This window comes from Manis pentadactyla, chromosome 4 (genome assembly GCF_030020395.1).
Source record: "Manis pentadactyla isolate mManPen7 chromosome 4, mManPen7.hap1, whole genome shotgun sequence".
Classification (NCBI taxonomy): domain Eukaryota; kingdom Metazoa; phylum Chordata; class Mammalia; order Pholidota; family Manidae; genus Manis; species Manis pentadactyla.
The window spans coordinates 55,051,644-55,066,873 of NC_080022.1; the positions used below are offsets into that span (position 1 = coordinate 55,051,644).

At 41.0% G+C, this 15,230-nt stretch overlaps 1 protein-coding gene across 2 annotated transcripts in view; it reads left to right on the top strand.

The window, feature by feature from the left end:
* Window positions 1-15,230, top strand: part of PDE4B (phosphodiesterase 4B) — a 431,325-nt gene that overhangs the window by 330,473 nt on the left and 85,622 nt on the right. For both annotated transcript variants that reach the window (XM_036911326.2, XM_036911327.2), the window contains one exon: window positions 4,891-4,940. In XM_036911326.2, coding sequence (XP_036767221.2) covers window positions 4,891-4,940 — 50 coding nt within the window. The remainder of the gene's footprint in view (window positions 1-4,890; window positions 4,941-15,230) is intronic.

Consider the following 15,230-nt stretch of genomic DNA (forward strand, 5'->3'; position numbering starts at 1 on the left):
AGGACTTTCCATAGCCTTGGGGGTTTTATGCCACATAAACCTGCAGAAACTTATACCCAAAGGTCATAATTGTTCTATGCAGAGCTGATCCTGAGCCCCTCACCCTCTGACTGACGACCACCCTCCAAATCATGTTGCTTTGTGTCACCTTTCGTTCAAACCAAACCACACTCACCAAACGGATCTCCAGCAATAGGATAGCTATGTCTAATGATCTTCCTCACATTCATACCCATATTTGTGCAGAATCGGTCCTCTTACTGATTTCAAGAGCTTCCTTGAAACGAACACCAACCAGCCAAGCTCAAGGCGGGGCTCCACAGCTAGAGCGTCACCCCATGGACCTGAGATCACCACAGCCTAACCCAGGCTGGGAACTCAAGGATGGGTTTCAGCCCCAAATAGAGCACCTGGCAGGGGCAGATTGGAAAACTGAGGGCCCATTTAATGTCCTCTGTTTTATCCCCAGGGAGTTGATACCCTCACACAAATAAATAAAACTGAAGATAAGAATGTCTGCCAGAGATGGATCCACTAAACTGAGGGCATTTCCCCCCCTACATATTCACATATCTTAACAACTGAAACTGTAAGATTCATGAAACTCTGACGTTGCTTTCTGGGATGTTTGACTTGGGTCCCAGGGTGCCCCTCCTTGCCTTGAATGTAACATCCAAGCAATAATTTATGTCCTTGGGATGGTTTTCAGGAGACATCTGGAGAGTGTGGTTTATTACACAAAAAGGAACTCCCACATAGAACTATACTTCTCATAAGTCAAGATTTCCTTTATCTCTTGGCTCTTTGCTCTGCATGAGAGCAGCACATTGTCTGCCTGAGCTTTACCACCCAAAGGGTGAAAATCTCAAGGTTCCTGTTGAGGTGATTTCCCTGCACTTACATAAAGTGTTCTATTGAGGGATGCTTGATTGGGCCTGTATTTCTTGGCTTCAAATGAAAACCTATATTCCCTTTGTCTCAGGAGTTAATTTAAAAATATGGCTTTCATTTAAAGTTGTTAATTCAGATAAGTGACTGGCTTCAAGAACTGTTCTGGAAGTCACATGTGAGTGACAGTGCCTACTGTTCAGCAGTCTAATAGCCAGAGAATAGAGCTGGGAGCAAAGAGGTGTCCCCTACCATTCAGCTGTGTCACTAACACCATAGGTGTCACCAGTGGCTATCAAGAAATCAGGTAACATCTCTGTGTTAACATTCTTCCAAGGCATAATTTAATCAATATGTGTATAATCTTTGAGAAAGAATTAATAACCACTCAATTTTTTTTCCAGTGTGTACCTGAAGTGTCTTTCCCTGCTTTATGTCCTTTGGCATAAGATTTAAATTAGCTGAGAATAATAAAATCTTGATCATTCAAAGCTGGAAAGAACCTGGCCAACTTTCCTCAGAGTTAAGTGAGCAAGAATATTTAAAAGCCCTCACACAGGAGCTGGAACACTGTAAATTGGCAGTAAACATTAGTTGCTGCCTGCCTTCCCTAAGTGAGGAAGAAATGGAGAGGTTCAGTGAGTTGCCCAGGGCTGTGCGGTTAGAAGGTGCCAGAACCAGGATTAGAATTCTGTCTTTTTGTTCATAGTCCAGTTCCTTCTGCATTGCACTATTCAGGGCTGAAAAGTATTAACTGCTATGGTCATGTTATCCTCCCTGTTAATATCACCATCTTCACAACATACAAAAGGCTTCAGTGTTGTTTGTTTGAATTAACATAAACCCAGGCATTTAACTTATGATTCATCCATAAACTGGGGACCACTGGAAACTGAGCAACAAATGCCATTTTCTTCTGGCTTTCATCACAAGTTTTCTAATTGGCATTCACATGCCCATAAGTGGTAATGTAGCTTCCAGAGGTCATTCATTCATTTTAAATGTCTTGAGCCTCTTCTTTGTACCAGGTCTTGAAAATAAATGACAAACCAAATAAACATAGTTCTTGCCTTTCCAAAGCTTACACACACAGGTGCCTATCTGAATTAACAACTCCAAATAAAAGCTGTATTTTCAAAATTAACTCCTGGGTCAAAGGAATTTATGTAATTTGTTTAATTTTCAAGAAGTCATTGGGAGAATTGGGTGTTATAAGTAGCTACACTGCTAAGAAAACAGAGACTTCCAACATTTAGGGTCTCCTAGTTCAATGCCTCCTTTCATAAAAGCCTTCTTTGGAATTCAAGAAGATAGATAAAATAAAATTATGAAAAATATATTATTAATCCAATGAATACATACTGAATACTTATAGCAAATATTTACTGATTCTTGGGTTACAAAGATGAATGAGATTTTTGCTTAAATTTCTCATGAGTTGAAGAGACTTACAGAAAGATGGGCATTGCCATATAATATGAGCAAGCATAGGAAATCACAAGTAATACAGACAATGACAACTCAGGGAGGGAAGGGTCCTCTGAGGAAATGGCGCCTGAGTGGAGCCCTAGAACATGTGAGCGAGTTTGCCGCTTCAAGAAGAAAAGTGTCAGTGAGGAAAACATATGAAAGGCTCAGCATGCACGTCGTGTTAGAGAAATAGCCATAGTATGTAGAACCAGTTCTGTAGATGGAAACGAAACCAGAGAAAATATTTGTAATGCAATTATGAATCCTCAAATCATTTTCCCATCAGTAGTTCATTAGATCAACAATTCACCCATATGTATGGAGTTCTTACTGTTGTAGAGGCAAGTGTTGGGTGTTGCAGCTGATACACAGAAAGAGGTCAGGACTGGATCTTCCCATCAATGGATCACAGATTAATAGTGGTGATAACATGTGCCCATATGAGTTGTAACAGGAAATAACTGTGAAAGTACAAATAAAGCACCATGGGAGATGAGAGGAGGGATCAATTTTTAGCTAAGAGGATGACATCCTTTGCAGAAGATGCCATTTGATCTTTGAAGGTACAATTCTAACACCAATTCTGTTGTGTGGATTTTTTTTCTCTACACATCCAGGCAATCCTTCATGACACCAGCTGGAAGTCTTACAATTCAACTCAATTCTGACACTGTCTACCTGGAAATAGTGCCAGATTCCACAGGTTAAGGGCTCAGTCCTGCAAGACTGCTTCCCCACCAGTTTGTCACCTGTGCTTCTGACCCACTTACTATAGATCAGAGGTTCCCATGACCCCTCTCCTTGATTAGTTTGCAAGAGAGGCTATCAGAACTCAGAGAAACATTTTATTTACTTGATTACCAGTTTATAATAAAAGGATATAACTTTTTTCCTTTTAAGCCAGATGGAAAAGATGTATAGGGCAAGGTATGTGGGAAAGAGTGGGGAACATCCATGTTTTCTGAGCATGCCAATTGCCCTAGTTTCCTTGTGTTCATGAACCAGGAAGCTCTCCAAACCCAGTCCTTTATGGAGGTTTCATTATGCAAGCATGACTGATTAAAACATTGGCTTTTGGTGACTGAACTCAATCTCCAGCTCAGCTCCTCTCCCTAGAGGTCCAAGGTGGTGCTGAAAAGTTCCCCCCCTCTAATAAACCCTCGGTTGGTTCTCCTGGCAACCAGCTCCCCCATCTTTAGGTCCCCAGAGGCTTTCCATAGGTGACCTTATTAACATGAAAAAAGACTTTTTAACACCATCATGACTTACAAAATCCCAAGGGTTTTAGGATCTCTGTGCCAGAAATGGAGACAAAGACCAAATATATATTTCTTATTATAAATTTCAGTATCACAGAATGATAGGTAAAATTTAAATGTGTGGATTTTTGTGGAGAGAGCTTTGCTCTCAGAGGAATGGCCTGAGCACTGTCAGAAAGGGATAGCACATGTTTAAGAAAAAGTGACTAAGAAGTTAGTTCTTTCCTTCATTCATTCATTCATTCATTCATTCTTCCATTTACTATGTATCTAATGAGTGTTTGGCATGTCAAAGATCATCCCAGGACCCAGTAGTAAAGAAAATTTCCCTCCCATGTAAAATTTACATTTAAACTAAGGAATTCTATATTGAACACTAATTGTACTGAACCATTTAAATTTTTTTTAAAGGGCAGCTAAGGAGAGGTCCAAGATGCTTGAGAGCAATCAGCCAGTCAGTGTCTTGAAAAGAAATGTGAGGTAGGGAGGAATTCTGACAGACATGCTGGAAACTGTACTGCACTGGGAATCCTGGAGAATCTGGCAGAAATTCTGCAAAGCATGAGAAGGATGGTGACAGAAGCAAAATTGTGGGAAGTAGGGATATCAGAAGAAAAAGAGGAAAACAAGAAAAGAAGGAGCCTGGGTTTTTGTGGAGCATGCATTTGTTTGCTTGTTTCATTTGACTCTTGCCATCAGCAGGCTTGTTATGATATAGAATAATTCCCAACTCCTCCATGAAAAAACTGCTCCATAAATTAAGCAAGCCAGTTTACTGTTCCTAGGGGCAGAGCTGTGTGACTCATGGTAACTGACTTCATCTCTCTGGATCTCAGTTTCCTGAGGAACAAAAATGGGAGGCCTGAACTGATTGAGCTTTAAAGGCTCCTCTGGCACAACTTTCTACAACATTGCACAAAGGAATTGGGATCCACTCTGATATCTGGTATCATTCCTGAACCAGCATATCTTTGGAGGGCCTACTGAAACAGGGAAACCTAGAACAGAGGGTCTGGTTAGGGACCTGGGATAAATGACTTCCTCCCTAGGAAGTTGGAGCATCCAGAAGGCTGTGCAGAGGGAAATTCCAGGCCATCTGGATGTGAGACAATTGCAGTCATCTAGCAGTGTTTACAGGGGCCCGCTGTCCGGAGGTAGCATTATGTCACTTGATAACTCATTATGACCTGCAAAGCTCTTCAGGGATCATGCGGATACGTGAAGGGGGTTTTCCTACAGAGACTCAGGCTTTGTTTTTCCTCTGTCCCCACAGGAGGTCCCCAGCTGCCAGTCAGCCTCCTGTCTCCAGAGTCAACCTGCAAGGTAAGTCTTCTTATGAGGCCTCTCTGCATGTTTCAAAATTAAAAATGTGCCTCTTTTTCAGAACCTTTTCAAAGAATAAAAGCATTTGTTTGCATTTCATGGCCTTCAACAGTCTGTCTTTCAGTAAATTTTTTTAAAACCATACCAGAGCTTTACTTCATCCTGCATAAAAGCAAATGAAAAGTAGTATTAAATAATTTCCCATCATATGCATGCCCAGGCTTTCAGAATGTGATGGATGTGTGGTGATGCAGCTTCCCAGAAGAGGAGCATGAGGCAGAGTAGTTTGAACTACACCTTGACCTCAGCTTGCCGACTCCAGTGAACTCCAGGAGAGATAACCTCAAAGGCCCTGAGGTGCCCCCAGGTTGGCCTGAGGGCCCCTTAGGGCCGCTTAGGGTATGTTAGTGGTTTTCCTCTTAGCCGTCAACTATAGATCCCACTTGAATCTACACCCTTGCCAGGTGTAAAACCAAAAAAGGCTCTTTCCAAGTCACAAATCATTTCTCTTGGAAGTCATCCAACTTTGTTCCTCAAAGATGTTATTTTTTTTAAAAGAAACCTAGCAGCCTCTAATCCTTCAGAACTGTGCATATGCTTTCCATGGAGAGCCAAGAGCTGTGGAGAGAAAGGGACACCTTGAAGGAATGCCACGGACATGTGCTGAGCATAAATGCTTCGTGACATAAGACACAACCAGTTAGATGACATTTTTTTTAAGTCCAAAATGGAATTTTTCCCCTTGAATCTGTCCCCACTAGTACAGCAGTATGGACTTGAGAAAAACCACAGGAGAAGCAAGATAAAGTCATACTGAGGTCACCTACCACTGAACATTGCCTCATACGTGGCTCTGTTTCCAGCAGTACTGTCCTCTTTGCTTTATGCTATGATCTTCTTCCCTCGGGTACTGTGTTCTTTGGCTGATATCACAGCCCTAAGGATAACAGAAATGCTACCAAAGTCCAACTTATCAAAGGAACAAAGGCAGTCGATTCCACCGGCTCATTGGCTTCTGAAGTATTTATGGTACATGCTTTTAAAAATATTTTTATGAGAAAAAAACTGAAAACAAGGATAAAAGTAAAAGGAAGATATTAAGTAAAGGCAGGTTACCTCTAGGGCTCCCATGATATGAGACAAAGAGAAGAAAATAGTACTCCATTTGTGGACTCCAAAAACCTGGTGTGCGGATGTAGCAGCATCTTCAGAAGTTTTATTAAAAAAAACTAAATAGAGCATTTTAACATGTAACTGATGTTACATACTTGGAGATCAAAGGAGGTGGTTTTGAAACTCCTATCATTTCATCACATCGGCCTATGCGTGAGACACCGTTGCTCACATTTTTGTTAGTCAAGTTTAACGAGGCTTCTGTTGACATCAGTTTGAATATTTAAACTATGTTTTCCTTACCTTGTAATAAATACTGAGAAACATTAGGAGACTATGTGATATTTATGCTTCTTTAAATTAGCTCCTTAGCCAAAGATGCTGTTGGAAAGATCATTTTGTGAGTACTGGCACAGTAACTACAGCTTGGCAGCTATAGAGCTTCTTTGGCTAAATTCTTTTGAAACAATAGAGCAAAGAGATGACAATACCACTTAGCAATTTGTTTTTGTCCTTCTTTGTAGCAAACTACAAAAATCCTAGCTTTTCATTGGAAAGAGAATGTAGCGATACCAATTATGACGTAATTATAGGTTTCAAAATCTTCTCAACGCTTAACCACAGTCAGAAAAGGAAGGAGGACACATACATCCTGTGTTTTGTTCTTATTATCAGCTTAAATAAGTCAGGCAGATTTTTCCTGTTATTTTAATATTTATCAGCATATGACAAAGAGGTGTGTTTCAATAGAAACTTTAAAGGAGAATGAAAAAGAAGTGGCTCAGAGCAAACAGAATTGAAAGCTGGAGTGCTACTATAAAAGATTTTTCATGGTAATAAATCTTAGGTTTTCATTTATTAGCACTGAGTTGAACTCCTGTATTTCAATTCTAATTGAAATCTAAGATAAAAGATATAAGAAACGCACAATAAGTTAAACAGATTTATCAACAATCAGTTTGTTAGGAAAGCCTGACTGATTTAGGGAGTGCATTCTTGAATAAAAAGCAAGTTTAACAGAGACAGAGACAGAGAGAAAGAAAGAGGAAAGCCTAATTTTTCAAAACAAAGCTTTTTTTAATGCTGTGAAATAAAGGAAATGCAATGCATTTTAAAAGCTAATTGTCAGAAACTGTGGTTGAATTGGTACATTTGCTCTTACAAATTGATCATTAACTGAAATAAATCCTGGGGGAAATCAAAGCAAATCTCTCAGTCTGTAATGCCTTTCTTCTCCCTATTTAACCAAGGCTATTCTTCTCAGCATACAGGATACAACACAAATTTCCCTTCTCTGCATATACATCATAATTTTTTTTAATCATTGTAATTGCTCCTTTTTGTGTGCTGTGGCAACAATTCCATTCTAGGACACACTATAATTTGTGGTTTATGTGTCTCCTCCACTTGAGATATACCTTGAAGGCAGAGCCCATTCCTTCTTCATCTCTTTATCATTCAAAATCCTTTAGCATAGTTATTTTCACACAGTAGGAAAACAGTAAACGAATGGACCAAGAGAACTACATAAAGATTGGGGGAATTTATCTTAAGGAGAAAGCTCCTAAGCTAAATTTTAAAGAGTCTATCTTTTTATCTCTGGTTATGAGAAAAGTATTAAAAAAACATCAGTTACTGCATTGAAATTAACAAAGATTTCAAACACACTCTATAACTGGTATTGAACAAAATGAGTTAAATCTAAAAGATGCACTTTGATTGGAAAAGCCTGAGTAAAGTACTTGAGAATTTAAAACCCAGGACATGGAGCAGTGTGCAAAGCCTGCTCCCGCACTGAGGAGAAGGTGCAGCACATCCTTCCGCAGGCCCTGAAAATGCTAAGGCTGTGGAGTCTCGTGAGCGTCTCAATCTTTATCACATTTGCATTTTCACAAGCATGAATTTCAGGCTTTTTCTCCATAACGGGTAAGTATTGGAACAGGAAGGGAAAAAAAAAGCAGAAAGAGCACTTCAAAACAAGGCAGGAGCTTGGAGTCTGTCATCTGTACACTTCAAAATGGAAAATTGAAGTAATTCTCAGGAGTTCAGGCCCCAAAACCACTTTCAACAGAAAACCATTTTCAACAGAAAAAAAATCAGATAATTGAGGGAAATCCATATGTGTGTACGTGAGTGAGTGGTGTGTGTGAGTCTGGGATAACTGTCCCACTTTCCCCCTTATCCTATCCTGTGCCTTTGCAAGCATTTCAATAGTAATCACAGGTGTGTCATGAGGGTAAAAAGTTACTAAGGGATAAATTATGAAGCGTTCACTGCCTTTCCAAAATGATTCTTTATTGTACAAAAGGATTAGAGCAATATTCTTTTCAATGGCTAGCACCTCTGATTCATACGAATGTGACTTGACTTATTATGTGTATCATATATACATTCTAGCAGCCAAATTGTTAGGTAAGGTGGGTTATTCTGTACTCATTTTCTTGTTCTAAAATCTAATAAGTATGTTGAGCAAGAGCATCACCACTGTAACAGATTAGATGACATGAAGAACAACCCCCAAGTTTTTGGGTCATCAGAAATGACAGCAAGCCATGTCACAAAGATGACCAGAGAATTGCCTAGAAGACCTCAGGCCAGACTGCTGCAGACCCATAGTCCCCCCAGCCTGGGTATCCACAACCTTGTTTATGGTAGTTTTCAACACCTGTTAATTAGATGTATTTCAAGAAAAGCCTGTGTACAGAGAAATAAGGTGTGATCGTATAGGGCTTGCCTGTAAGTCTGAAATAGATTGGCAAAAGTGAGAAACAGACTTCATTATTTTTTTTTCAGGGCTTATGGGAATCCATTTCTTCTATTTGTCCAATCTAATCTAGGGAGGGAATGACTCTTTACTAGTTGCTAAAACAGAAAAATAGGCTTTTTCCTAAGAAGCTGATTTCTCAGTAGGAATTCTTCCCATATCTCCGCTTGATTATGAATATCACCAAGGAGGTTCATAGGGGTATGCCAGATGCAGGGTCTGTTTGAGGAATGGACAAGGGGCTCAGTGAGTTATCTCAGATACTAAGTTCAGAGAGTCATGACATTGATTCAGTTCTCATTCTTTGTCCGAGCTGCCAGGGCTTAGGATGAGAGATGGACTGTGTGTACACAAGGAAAGGGCTCGCTGAGAACCACAGCAGTGGCCTGAGAGCCGGTCAGATGACTGGAAACGAAGCCCAGCATAAGCAGAACATTTGCTTGGTTTCTACATTAAGTAAGAACTGTGAGGCAGGATTACAACACTGATGGACAAATACGAATAAAATCAATCTTAGTACCAGAGGCTGTTGCCACTTGATAAAGGAGTAGTTGGAGGAGAAGAGAAGAGAGAAAGAAAAGAAATGAAAAAGAGAAAAACAAAAATATCAGATTATTTTTTTCTTCATTGTTCTGAATGTTGTGTGGCCTGAATTAGTGGGATAATAGCCTTAATTATTCACCTTCGGGATTTAGGCAATCTGCATACAAAATGATAGGGCAAGTGGACTAGAAAAGTTCCAGTAATTCTGAGTATAATTCCCCAGATGGTTGTTTTGTAAGAATTGCTTTTGTCTAAAATAGCCCTCTTCTGAAAGTTTACCCCGGAGCATCAACATTGAGTTATTTATATTGGTTTGCAAATAGTTCATATATGTCTAAAATTAAGTATGGGTAATTGCAAAAACATTGACAAGTCAACTAAAGTGTGAATAGTTCAAGTGCTACCCTTGAGCCAACATTGCCAAAAATAAAGCCCTCCTTATTAAATGACTGTTTCACCAGTTCAAAATTTATTTCTAAATTTAGTGGGAATGCTTCTTCATATTAAATGAAATCTGTGAGACCTGCATCCTCTAATCCCTCACTTGCTGCCGAGAGAGTGGAGTTCGCTCCATGCTCCACTTCATGTTTTTGTACTGCTGAGAAACACCATCCACCCATCCCCCCTGAAAGTTGGAATCATGCATGTTAGTAAGTATTTCAGTTATGCTATTGACGTCAATGGAGTCATTAAATAGATTGCTGGCCCTCCCAGAGGCAAATCACTGCCAGGGACCTAGATACAGACACGTTTTTTACAGACAACCATCGGGTTTTGCTATAGCAGTGAGCCAGAGAAAAGGACAAGTTTATACTGTAGCCGACCTATCTCCAAACAGTTTCTTTCTTTCTTTTGCATCTTAGTTCTGGCCTTTCTTTGTCTTTGGTTACAGTAGGCTCAGGCAGATGCCCAGATAGTCTTGCCTCAATGTTGCGTGTGCAAAAGCACCTCCTATAATTGAGACTGTGAAGGGTGACACCCCACTTTTAAAAATATGTCTCACCTTTAGCTCTACATAGCCTATCTTAATGTTTATTTGGTGGTATAAATTGTCTAGGCAAATCACTATTGTCTTCCAGTAAGGGTGGGTTTGATACGTAGTTTCCTGAATAAACAGTATCTTACACACACACGTACACACACGCACACTTTTGGCCTTTCTGCCGCCTCTATGTGGCTTGTAGCTGCAGCTCCTCGTCTATGAATCAACCTTTATGCAGCCAGCACTGTGCTGTGGCTCCAGGGCTTTGAAACAAAGTGGAGGAGGATGCTGGGAAGAAAGATTCACTTCTCTCAGCTGCTTGGTCTGCAGAGCTCCCTGCGGGAGGCAGGAGGCTGCCCCCAGCCCCCACCCCTGTGCCTGTGTCCTCCCAAACCTCAGCTGCTGCCTGCCTCAAGCCCAGTCATGCAGCTCCCAGGTGTGTCAGAGAGAGCCCTTCAGAAAACATCTGTCTCTTTCTGGGTATTCTTGACAGCTCTATTTACCTGGACAGCCCCAGCAGTCAGAGCCAAAGATTCGCTCCACACCTGGGCTCTTCTGCCTCCCAGGCTCACAGTTAGGGAGCCCTCCTGAGCAGACAGCTTTCTGCACATCTAGTTGTCAGACTCCACCGTATGGGCTCTCACACTCTTCTCCCTTGCCAACCCCTGCTCTCTGACTCCCTGCACTGCTCCAGTGACTTATTGGTTAGTACGTATATAAATGCCAGGCAGCTGACCACTTCTTGGAACCCCTTGGTTCATCTGGAGGCCCAGATTCATCCTTCCTGCTCTGTTGCTCCTTATCTTGTATTTCCGGTTTTGAGTAATGCCTTCGCCACCCACCCTTTTATCTCCCTCTTCAGCTCCCACAGCCAATTCGTGTAGTCTTTTCTCTAGTCTGTGCCTTTCCTTTTCTTTCCCAGCCCTCTTTGTAGTTCAGTGCTTCTTCCTCCAATACCTAAGCCATTGCGGTGGCTCCAACATGGATTAGTGTTCCGGTCTTTCCCACCCAACCCACCCTCCATGCTGGTATTAGAATTATTTTTCTAAAGCCCAAATACAGTTTGTTGTTTTCTCAGGGAACTATCCTTGGCCTTCAGGGTATAAGATCCCTATTTCCTACTATGTATGCAAAGTCCTTCGGAATGTGGCTCCCAATTCCTTCTTTGTCCTCATCTCCCACTTTAATACCTGCCCCCGTGCAAAGGTGATAGCTGAGGTTCAGTGAACATATTGTTCCTCAAATACGCCTGCCTCTTCTTGCCTCGCTGCCTTTGTGCACACTGCTGCCTCTGCCTGGGCTGCCCTTTCCCAAAAAATACCATTCACATAGTCAGTGCAGGGATTTTCTTACATTGTTATGTGAACAAGTTCTTTATATTCACTGATTCTTGGTTTCTGGAGTCAGGATTAAACTAAATATACAGTCTCCACCCAGTGCCTGGTATATAGTATATGCTTAGTAAATGCTAGTTCCTTTACTCATTCCCATCTAGAAACTGCATTTTTTTATCCTTCAAGACAGCATATATGCTATCCTCTAGATGTTCTCCGCACAACTAGTCCAGAATTATTATATTAATTATTATCTCAAAATCTCAGTTATTGCATTTGTCAGTTTGTGATGTTCTTATTTGATTTTCTCCCTTCTAAATTCAGTACTAATCCCTTTTTTTATATCCCCAGTTTATAGCATAAGGTTTGGAACATAGAAGATGCTCAATAAATGTGGGTGAAAATTGCATGTACCCTATATGTTGGTTGTAAAAATTAAATATGTAAACATTCTAAAACACTCAGAATAGCCCCTGACACTAGAAAGTGTCGATGTTAGTACTGGTACTATTTGCATTATACAACATGCTTCCCTTTACACCCAATTCGTAGCAGGCAGTGAACGGGTGATAGCTCAGAGCCCAAGCCTGCTGGCATCAACCAGAATAGAAAACTATGTTGAGATCTGTCTAAAAGATTCTGATCTACTTTCCTTCCCATAGTAATACAATCTAAAAGCCAATCTTTCTTTGAAGCTTAAGATTTTTTCCTCTGAAACCATAAAAATTTGATTATATGGAAAGGGATTTGGAATTAAGGTAGGATTCGCCAGGACATACAGGAAGAGCTAAGGGGTCTGGGGGAAAAAGGGAGCTGATACCAAATATAGGATGACACTACACATCTATGGCTCTTTCTCTTAAAAACAGACTGCAAAGAAGAATGTCTCATTAGGTTTCTGCTTAACTGGATCTTCATTAACTGAGTTTTCTTTTGCCTAAGCCTGAGAGGACTTCACTCTATGAGAGAATAATTACAGCTGTCCAACTCGTTACAGTTGTATTTGAATACAATGTGCAGGGCTTGGCACACACCTCCATGGGCACAGGCTTTTCAACCCAGGGAGCTCAGCAGAGAGCAGCGGCAGCAACTAGGGGAGAGCTGCCTTTGGGCAGAAGACAAACCTACAAGCAGGGTCCTGCCTGGGAATGGATGGGCTTTGACTCCTTTTGGAAACTCTTATATCCTCTCTCAGTTCCTCCTGGGAAGGGGAAGGTACCCTCAGACCCACTTAGCCCCTTCTCTCCTGTTTACTGGGAAAGAGGGAGACAGCAAGGTCAGGGGTGGACTAGAGAATGCATATGGACATTGCGAGATGAAGGAGGAAGGAAGAGGACAATCTAAGTTCCCTTTTTTCCAACCGCATGATCCAGGGAGCAGGGCAAATTCTGCTTGCTTGCTTGCTTCTGATCAGCCTCAGGCCAGCACTTCATGGAGTCACCTCCAGAGCTGTTCTCGGAAGGCAGGAGCATTTCAGGGAAGTCTTTCACTCAAGAGAAGGGAAACAAAGCAGGGACTGTCCCCTTGAAATTTAGAACAGGCAACAGAACTCACTGGATCTTTTTCTTAGTCTATTGTCTTGACTTACTCCCAGCCAAAGCTGTTGACAAGTACCAAAAATGACCCCTTAGAGTTCTGTGTACTTTTCTTACCCCCTATTTGGCTGTGCCACAGAGTGAACTGGGGCCATGGAGACTCTCCAGTTCATTTGCTCCATGGAGGCAGCAGGTCAAACAATGCATCCTTTCCCCTGCCCCCTCAGTTGTACATTGCGTTTCAAATTTCTAGGGTCCAGTCTGGCTAGTACTTCTGGTCTGGTAAACCAGATAACTTTCCAAGCCCCACATGCCTGCCGCTGCTTGAAGGAAAGGAAAGGACTAGCAGTTATTCAATTCCTGTTATATGCCAGGCACTGTGCTAGGCCCTCTGCATACATTATCTCACCTAATTCTCCCAACTAAACTGCTCTGCGTATATTATTGTGCCTGTTTCACTGATTGAGAAATGGAGACTGAGGGAATATTTGGGGCTTACTCAAGACCACATAGCTAGTAAGTGAAAAAGTCAGAACTGAAACCTAGATCTGTATTTCTTGAAAACCCACACTCTTTCCTCTAGTCTAAACCACACTGCCCCTGCCTCCACCCCATTGTAAACCTCGGATGTTATAACTAATGGAAAGGGTGATGGTGAGGATTTCACAGCAGGAGAGTGAACAGAGGTCCTGAATTATCTGTAGCCTTAACAATCACTATGTAAAAGAGAATTGCCTTTAACTATTTTGTCACCTATCTGTTTTATTGTAATAAGAAATGTGTAAGTCTTGAGAGAAATATGTCTCATGCATGTACATTATTCACTTGCTCATTAATTCAGTAAATGTTTATTACATGCCTACTGTAGGGATACAGTGCTGAAGAGAATGAATTCAGACCCTGACCTCATGGAGCTTACAGCCCAGGAAATATTAAATAAATAAATACATAATTATGTGCTCAATTGCGATAATAAAGAGTTCAGAATGCTGTAATACTGCATCAGCCTTTCACTGGTAAACATGGGACTAATACTACTACTTACCATTAAGATTGTTGTGACATTTAAATGAGTTACTATATATAAAGCATTTAGAACACTGCTAACCACCTAGTACTATTTAATGCTTGCTCTAATTATTATTAGTATTAATTATTATTGGGATTAACATAGATTAAGGGACAGGGAAGGCCTTTGTAAATGACCTTGAGCTTGAGAACTAAACAATGAGTAGGAGCCAGGTGGGTAGAAACACCAAAAAAGTGCTACAGCCAGAGCCCTAGACTGACAGAGTGACAGTGGGGGACAAGCCGACAGACTGAGGGATGCCAGATTGAGCAGAGCATTGGTAGGTGAAATGTGTAGATTTTGTTCTGAATTAAGTGGGGAGCTATTACAGGATTTTGAGGAGGATATTGACATGATCTGATTTCAATTTTAAATACAGCACTTCTCCCTGAACCATAAAGCTGAGCTACTGGCACCTTCTCTGTGCTCCCCAGTGTGTGTGCCTTCTCTGTCAGATACCCAGCAGCTGCCTCTGACATCCACCACCATAATTAAGAAAACAAGCTCTGGAGCCAGACTGCTTGAGTTTAGTCCTCTTTCTATTCCTTTCCTTCCACATGACTGTCAACAAGTAATTCAACCTCTCAGGTCTTGGTTTCCTCATATGTGCATTGGGGATAATAAAAAAGGACCTTTAGAAAAAAATTGTTATGAAAGCTAAATTAGTTAATGTATGGAAAGTGTTAGAACAATGCCCGAAACACAGGAATCACGAATAAATGTTAATATTTTTAGTGTACTCTAACGGCCTATTTTCTTGATTACTTGTACCACTAGCCTGTATGCTTAGTGCCTGGCACAGGGGAGGTGCTCAAAAAATGTTTATTGAACAAAGAATGAACAATGAGAAAGGTAGTACAATGAATTGTAAGTAAAAGGAGAGAGAGATTGGGTCTGATTCATGGAAAAATGGACTTCTTGAGTCAGGGGTAGGTTCTGATAAGGAGTAG